Below are 8,969 nucleotides of genomic sequence, written 5' to 3' on the forward strand. Positions count from 1 at the left end.
ACAGCAGTGTCCCACAAACAGTCGTGGATTGAAAATGACTAATTTATTATTGCTTTGTTTTGGAGGGATTATTATTAGGCATGTGGGGTAAGGAAACTTGCCCAAGGTTTTGCGCTGTCTGGAATTGAACCCAGATCTCTTGCTTGCAAGGCGATCGCTCTAACCACTGAGTTACAGGACTCCTCATGGCACAAATATGGGATAGAAAGGATAGTCGCGGGTCAAACAAGATGCCAAGTTTCCAGACTGGTTTAATAGGGAGGAGTGTGCATCTATGGGTAGTGATGTTTGTAGTGCCTGAGGTGTGGAGGCGCTAATGGAAGCCCATCAGGAGGGCCTCGGTCTTGTTGACGTTCAACAGGAGAAAGTTAGTTCTCATCCAGGACTTGATGTCTGGCAGACATTTTCTCAGGACAGCAGTGGTCCTGGAGTCAAGGGTGGAGGCAGAGAGATAGAGTTGAGTGGCACCTGCATTCATGCAGAAGTTGACCCCATGTCTGCAGATGATTATATCAAAAGGGAGCATGTACATGTTGAAGAGAAGACTTAGCACAGAGCTTTGAGAAATGCTGCGCGAGACAGTGACAGATTGGAGATGAAGGTTGAGATAAGAGGAGAGGTAGTGGAGGATGATACAGTGGTCAGCGGTGTCTAAGGCAGAGAGGTCAAGGAGGATAATGAGACAAATGTAATTTGTCCCTTTGACCAAGGCTATTTCTATGCTGTGGACAGCATGGAAACCCAATTGAAGGAGTTCATAGAGGAAGTGGCAGGAGAGGAAGGAGCAAATCTGGGAAGCAACAACTCATTCTAGAGTCTTGGAAAGGAAAGGGAAGTTGGAGATGAGGTGGTAATTTGAGAACAGGGATGTTTTTTGAGGATAGGGATGATGACGCCTGTTTTTAGGGTGGTAGGAATGGTGCCGGTGGACAAGGAGAGGTTGAAGATGTCAATGAGTAGAGTGGCAAGGAACAAAAACAGATAAGGCACATAAACCAACATTTCCTAACAGGGGAAGTGAACCAGATAGAAGTTTAAATGAATGTGAATAAAATGTTTGTGGACCATAATTTTCCCCAAGAACGCTACAAATCAATCGAGTAGAAAAAAAATCATTGCCATCGATAACTGAAAATGATGACAATAATAAATAATAATCCTTGCATTTGATACAGTGACTTATCATGACATTGTGAGGTCCCAAAGCACTTCACAGGATACACTGTAAAGTGAATTGACTATTTTGTGGGCGAAGTATTCTTTAGTTATAACTGTTACCTCCATGCTTAAGGATATGAATTGTATGCATCGCACTGTACCACAGACCAGGATTTTTTTCCCCAGATTCCAGTCCAGATCTGTGCTGAGTTTAGATACCTCAGCAAGAAGGACAGTGTAGATGCCACAATAGACTCCCTCGACCAGCTTCCCAAACTCCGTGGGAAGTATCATGTGTGGCTGTGAAGTCAGAATGGGAATGTTTGGGACCTTGGGTTTGGTGCATTTGGTCTTTTACAAAGCATAGGTCTTACAACAGTGATAAAACACTGCTGAATCCATTTGCAGCATATTGTACTGATGTCTCTGTATACGAAATGGTCTCACATCTTTGGTAATGGGTTTTTTCACTGCAATGTAACCGCAACTAGGGTGGCGCTGATAAAAAATCTGTCACACCAAACATCATGTGCTGCCATTCATGTACATCCACAGTAAACATTAAATGTCTTTTTAAGAACGCCCAGGCATCTTTACTGGGGTTAATTTGCTTCCCTTTCCTTTGTGTATTTTATATTTGTATATGTTTTCCAACCTTTCCGATCACAAGTATCTGTATATTTTTTTTGCACCAAATTGCTCAAGTGCACATGATAGTGCAAGTTTCAGAAAGTTTCAGATCAAGTTTCACGATCTTTGCTGGGGTCCTGTGGACAGAAAGTTACACAGTGTGTGTTTTAGCTGTCCATCTGTATAGTTCTAAACAAAATATACACGTATAAGACCTGTACCATCAGCTTAACTGCTGCATGTAACCCTCCTCAAGGGAACATTGACCATCCAGCCTTCTTTATCAAGAAAGGTTCCTTGGTTCAAAGAGTCACACAGGATGTTACAGCACAGAAACAAGCCATTTGCCAACATACACACAGGCACTTTGCTACTACTTACCTTAATCCTGTGACGGACTTCCAGGCGTTTCCATGACCTGATAGAGTTCTTGCAAAAGGTCATCGAGCTGAAACGTTAATTCACTTTCCTCTCTCCATAGATGCTGCCTGACCTGCTGGGTGTTCCCATTTGTATCGTTACCTGACAGGCTTAAGTGCGTCCTGTTTCTGGGAGAAAGGTAATTCAGCAAAACAAATTTGTCCTTTTTTCTCCTAAAAATTTGACCAACCTTCTAATTCCCCTACAATTCTCCTAATCACACTGAATGAGGATATTGGAGAAAACCTTTATAATCGTCAACATTTCTCTAAAGTTGCCATTTCATTTCATTTTCATTCATTGAGTGGCTACTCAGCGTCTTTGTCTCCAATCACATAGTCACTACACTTTATAGTAAATCCCGAGAAAAGCGCTGAGATATCCTCCTGACCTGAAATACACTGTATCAAAAGCAAGAATTATTGTTATTTATTGTCACCAAGTTACCCCTTCATCTTCTGAATCGAAATAGCTCGGGCTCCCCAAATAGCTGTGTGAATGAAGTGCACTGAAAGGTCTTCTCCAATTGAAAAGTTCTATATAAATGTGAATTATTGTTGTAATTTTTTAAAAAATAATAATAATCCGAGGTGGGTTAGTGTGCAAACTGCTGGGAGCCGTGGACTGGTCCAGCATGAACCAAACGCACGTAAGACTGCTTTAAAATATCTATCTGTAGCATTTCACACTATGTATAGTCAAGGCACTGCCCTGCAAACCTAATCGATTTTTATCGATTTCACGTAGAATATAGCTATCAACAACAACAACCATTTGCATTTATATAGCGCCCTTCACCCAGAGTCGCGTCTCGGAGCACTGCAGCTATCAATGGGTTCAAATAGTACACACTTTTTGGGAAAGATCGGTAAAAAAACTTTATTTGTAACGGGATCCGATGGTTCACATACCTCGAATGGCGTTGTAAGTTAACTTGGAAGTACTGATCACAGCCTTTACACGCGCAGTCTTTGCCAAATAAAACCCGGAATAAGGTGCAAAACGAAGTGTAAGAGCGCACCCAACAAGTGGGACGTTTAACGATCCTTTAGCATTGAAATCTTTTTTATTTAAACCGTCTCAGTCACAAAGAAAATGAGGGCAGTTTGCAGGGTCACCATTGCCCTCGCTCCCCACACTGCAATGAGATCACTTACTTTAATCCGCGCGGTCTGTTCCGGGATAAAGACGCTTTGGACACCTACAGTGTTTGCAGTATCTTTAGAGTAAATTTGACCAACCTTCTAATTGCCTTTCAAAGCCGTGTGTTTGGGATTGAAAAGGGATTGGGCTCCGTTTCCAAATACACACGTTTTAAACCACAGGCTGTTTTGCAGAGTAATCCGGCAACCGACGTGGCCAAATGGACAGAACCGTGCAAACGTCAAAGGCAACGAGGAGACATCTCTCAACACCTTTACTGAAACCCCGACAGCCTTTGAATGTCACTGGTGTGAAACCCATGTTGACGCAGACTGTGTGAGTGTGGGATAGGGGAACATCAACAGAAACCCGGTTTGAGGTCGATAGCCTTTCTTTCCCCCTTTAAATGGTGATACTCTGTGGGCGAAGGTCGTGATCGTTCCTCACGTGTATCGAGAATTCAAAGTTCTCCTTGACCCAAACCCTCCATCATGGGAACTATTTTTCTTGTTATGGATTTCTCTCTGAGCTCTTTGGGAATGCTGGGCTGGGCTGGGCCGGAGTCAATGCTTTCGGCACCGATTTGTGTGCTTTACGCACCAGGTCAAGCGGGGATTTATTATCCGTTTTAATTGGGTTTATCTTTTCGATTTCTTCCGCTGGTGAGGTTAGCATTAGGCCAGTGATGGGTTGGTGTTGGCACTGCAGTAGTTGTGAGATAAGTGTTTCCTTCTGCACCGACTGCACCAAAAGAGGCAGATTATTGAGTCTAATTCCCGTGCGCTTGAGATCCAAACTTTTTTTTAAAACATGGAAGTCAACAATGTGACATCTTTGGGGAAGTGGGAAACTGAACTGTTTGTTTGGAGCACTTAATTTCTCAGAAGGGACGACATTGTATGAGGGCGATGAGATGTGGAAAGGGCTGAATTAGCAGTGCTCTTTGGAGACCGGTCCAAGTGCATAAGAGAAGGAAATTGGCCAAATAATTAGTAATACATGTTTCATTATATTAGCCATTGGCCCGTGAGAATAAAACATTGACAGGGGCGTATCGTCAATATTTTTACGCCAAAGTACATCACCACAGGCGAAACAGAAAGGAAAGAATAAAACTGCATTTTAATTAATTTACAATCGTGAAATTCATATTTGAATACATATTAAAAAAAACAAATCAAACTCTCTCTCTCAGTCATTTAAGACGATTGATCGAAACTTATTTGATAATATTGTCAACTAAAACTATAAGCAAATTATATATAAATATATAATATATTTAAAATCCAAACGGAATGACCCGTTTAAACTTTTACAAATGTAAACATTGGTGGATTTAAGAATATTGGAAATTATTAGTTGTCCAAATAGATATAGTACGAAATACAGTATAACCTGTACACAAATACCGTCGGCAATGCTACTCCCTGTGTGTGGATTTAGACAACACTACAACTATAGGACGCCTAAACTGACTTTTAATTTCACAAAATTTTGCTTATATTGAAAGACCAACTAACTCCAAGTATTATCGGAGATTGGACCAAGTTAAGGAACAGTTGCGTGAACTCGAATTCATACACTTAATTGGCAGATCTGTTCCAGCCCCAGTGTGGCTTCACGATGTTCAGCAAAACTCGCTCCAACTGGAAGATGGTTTACAGGGATCCGAGGACACACCACCACAGGTCTGTCTATAAGCTCGTGTGCTGGTGGGAGCTGTGTAAACTGAATGCATTGGGATGAGAGTGTCCAATAAAGTTAATGTAATGGCGATCGAGGCCCTGCACGGAGTGCAGGAAGTTGTGCTGCTGTCCCGGGTTGGTGATGGGTACGGTGGGACTCGGGATAAAGGGGATCCCGGAATTCCGAGCCGAGCCGTGCCAGTGCAGTGGCTGCGTTCTCGCCATCCCGGCTCCCGGCTGGAGCAATGACTCGTTCAGCGGGGAGTTTGTGAATTCTGGAGCGGGGTGAAACTGGTAGGAATACTCTGTGTCGTGAGACGAGATTGGGCCGAAAATCGGATCAGTGCAGCGGCGAGCTTTGGACTGCAAGAAGGCGAGTATCCGAGCGTATTTGGTGTCCTTGGTTTCCATGCGCTCCACAGTGGTCAGGTAATGCACCAGGTTCTTCATACACTCGTGGTAACCAGCATGGAAATAGTTAGCAAATTCTGCCAACAGCTCGCCTGTGTAAATAAAGATCACGGGTGTGCATTCACTCAACACTATTAACAGCTTAAGGTCTTTCCATAATTAATATTGTTATTACTGGGCGTCACCGCTGGTGATTGATGGTCGGAGGGTTGAATCTGAGGTTCGGTAAAATCACAACGGAAACAGGGGCAACATGGACAAAGTGACTTTGATGCACTTAAAGGCATTTCACATATTATCCACGCTATGGTTATCTCCTAATAAAACATAGGTCCCTCGCAATATATTAAAACAATACAGTGACCTTTGGAAATGTGTCGAGATTCAGTGCAGAAAGCGTTGACTTTTTTTTTGCAGTAACGATTAGATTCCATCGCCATCCCGTCTGGTTGACAATGTATTAGTAAATCGGATTTTTTTCCCTTGCCATTGGCTACTATTCGTATTGAGCAATCGACACTGTTTTATGAATGATGTGAAATGTGGGCTTAATTCAATGTTACATGGACACTTTCTCCAGAGCTGAAGTCTGAGAATCTAAATTGGGATCTGGTGACTTTGATGTGCTGGTCGGTCTCTTATGGTTGGAAATCGTTACTGAATGTGGGAAATATTTATCATAAATGATCTGGACACAAACTTGAACGCGATATGCGTAATGGCACCTTTGCGTCACCCCAAACACTGACGTGACGATTATTAATCCTGAGTAAAAATCTAACGCAGATTAACTATGCACTTTTAACTGTGCAGTTATCTCAAGATACCACCCCATCCCCCTCAAAAAAATGAAGCAGTCGAAATATTGTTCTTCCAATAAAATTGCATTGCACTGTTATGTGCAAACTTGTGTACAGGTACACAGAGTGCTAAGGTTAAGCGAGACATATCCACAGCACATCGACGCTGCGTGTGTGGGAGGGGGGGATCAGCAGATCTATATTTGGGAATACGAGTTTTAAATGCAAAGTTTGCTTAATAACTCACGCCTGGCCATCCGCATAAAAAGCATCACCCCCCGTTTTGAAGTCGAGTTACTTATAGTTTGTTAGTGGAGAATAATGTCCCCCTTACCCTTTTCTCTTCCTCTGGCGAAGTCGGCTGAGTGGAGGGCTCTTAAATACTGGACTGTCATTTCCAAAATTTCAGCTTTTTCCAGTTTCCCAGTGCCCTGCAACACGAGATCAGAAAAGAACATCAACCACAGACAAGTGTACATATATATATATAAGGACATAAAAGTGGCGCATCTTGTGGAGCAAAAGGGACACCATCCCTCGCTATAACCACACAGAACTGCATCCCCACAAAATCACATCACTCCACGGTGGAGCGGGTGGGTACCTGTTTTGCCAGTGCCATCGGCACAGTCTTGCCAAGTTCGTTCAAACAGCGATTGATCCGATCTCTTCGCCTCTTCTCGATCACTTTGTGGGATACAGGAGCAGTCTGGTCAGGAATCGAGAAACGATTACTGTACTACACATACACACACAGAAAAGGACACAGGACGTCCCGCGGATACGTGCGCCTTGACCCGAGTCGGCTCAGGGAAAGTGGCCAACTTTCCATCCCCGCTCACCGAGACCCTTTACCTTCAATGTTACGAACCGCTGATCCACAACGGGATATACGGTTTGTTCCAAAACGAGTGATGCCTCAACGTGTTGCGGCACCTGTTGCGGGGACAGGAGCGGCGACCAAAGTGAACCTAACCCGCAGCCGGGCTTACCTTGCGCTCTTTGCATTTGGAGGACATCCTCATGCGGAGACGGCGAACGAAACGAATCGAAAGGCTTTTTCTTTTTTTTGTGTGTGTGGGGGTGTGTGTGGGGGTGTGGAGGGGGGTGGGGTGGGGTGGGGTGTGGGGACCGGTTGGCCGCCGGGGCTGTGCCCGTGTGCCTCTCTGCTCCAGTCGAGTCAAATGAAAAACGTGCTCCTTCTGGGCTGTAAGTGGCTCCTTATAAAGCGATCATTGAGGGGTCCCGGGGAGGGAGGGGGGGTCCGGGGGGGCTATTCATTGCCTAAATTATTCGCTGGGATTAAGAGAGTGGGGCACTGGGGAATATCCAGTTAAAGCAGTGGCAGGAGCCGGGGCCGGGGGGTGGGGTGGGGGGTACTGGGGAGGGGGTGAGCAGAGGGGGAGGGGGCAGAGCTTTTTTGGTTAATCCACGTGGGGCTCTCTTCAAAAGACACGTGATCGCTCCCAAGGCACACAATTTGCATAGGAATAAAAAGGCGGGAAATGCGAACTAAAGCCCCTGATCCGTCGGGAGCGCAGTGCGCAACAAGAAAAGAAAGAAAAGGGGAGGGAGAGAAAAAAAAAACGTTGCTCCTCTCTCTTTTTTTTTTTCTTTTCCAACCCCTTTCTCTCCCTCTCTCGCCCCCGTTTTAACAAAAACCCGGCGAGCCGTCCCAGCCCCAAGCATGTCCGGAGTCATTAAAGTAATTAAGTAAGCCTTTAATAGGCTGTTCCGCCGAGTTCAAGGGAGATCATTGGAAAGGGAATGCTCCCGTTTGTTCTCGCACGACTTGGTGACACATCCATTTTATGGGAGATGGCAAAGCTTTTGTTTCCACTCATTATTTATTGGAGACCTCGGCAGGTGTGGGATTGGGGCTGGCACACGAACATTGCCTGCCTCAAACCAGCTCCAGCAGACTTTGGCACACGAGGCTACCCACCACTGGATTCGATTTGGTGGTGGGCTCAATTTGTAGCCTATTATCCCGCAAGAAAATGTCCATTCAAACGAATGAATAGTTCCGTGGGCCCAAATTTTAATAATGGACGATCTTTTTAGCATTGTGGAGAGAGGGGAATGCAAAAGAAAAAAAAAAAAAAATAAATAAAAGGGAAAATGCAGCTGGTCCAAAAGTGCATTATGCACTGTCACCTGCGAGAGGGAGAGCCCGGAGATCCCTATTCATTTGCCTAATTTTGATCAATTTAACAAACTTTGGGAAAAATTACTCCGGCATTGTTCAAGAGGGGGACGCTTGATGGTCGAATTAGCAGCATGTTCTGATCCGGTAAATGTCATTAGGGAGAAGGAGACAATCGCGTTTCAAATGGTCCCTTTTAAAATGCGCCCAAAGTGGCGAAGCCGGAGCGCTGGTGTTGTAAAGACGGCGCTGCGATGCGATAGGCTGCACCGGGTCCCGCTTTTGCAATATTATCATAACAAAAATATTTTTAACTCGCGAGGACCTTACATGGGGAACAAAGCTGCGTGTTTTTTTTTCTTGTGTGTGTGTGTGTGTGTGTGTGTGCGTGTGTTTTTTTTTCTTCTTAAAAAAACCGATCCCTGTTTAAGCGAAGTTAACTTCCAGGATTGCTGGGGTCTCTGCTGGCGTTGCTTTGACACACGATCCCTGCTTTGGGCACCCGAACGTTTTGCGCAGAGTATTTTGTAGTTTTTCTTTTTAAAAAAAAAGAAGTACACAATCACACGTCGGGAA

General features: G+C 44.4%; 1 protein-coding gene across 1 annotated transcript; it reads right to left on the bottom strand.

The window, feature by feature from the left end:
• Positions 1-5,045: 5,045 nt before the first annotated feature.
• On the bottom strand, positions 5,046-7,266 carry helt (helt bHLH transcription factor). Its single transcript, XM_007892861.2, has 4 exons — positions 7,240-7,266; positions 6,852-6,956; positions 6,582-6,678; positions 5,046-5,539 (listed from the first exon to the last, which is right to left on the bottom strand). The coding sequence occupies exons 1-4, from the start codon at positions 7,264-7,266 to the stop codon at positions 5,046-5,048; spliced, it is 723 nt and encodes a 240-aa protein (XP_007891052.1).
• Between the last annotated feature and the right edge of the window lie 1,703 nt (positions 7,267-8,969).

This window comes from Callorhinchus milii, unplaced genomic scaffold, assembly GCF_018977255.1.
Source record: "Callorhinchus milii isolate IMCB2004 unplaced genomic scaffold, IMCB_Cmil_1.0 Scaffold1, whole genome shotgun sequence".
Classification (NCBI taxonomy): Eukaryota; Metazoa; Chordata; class Chondrichthyes; order Chimaeriformes; family Callorhinchidae; genus Callorhinchus; species Callorhinchus milii.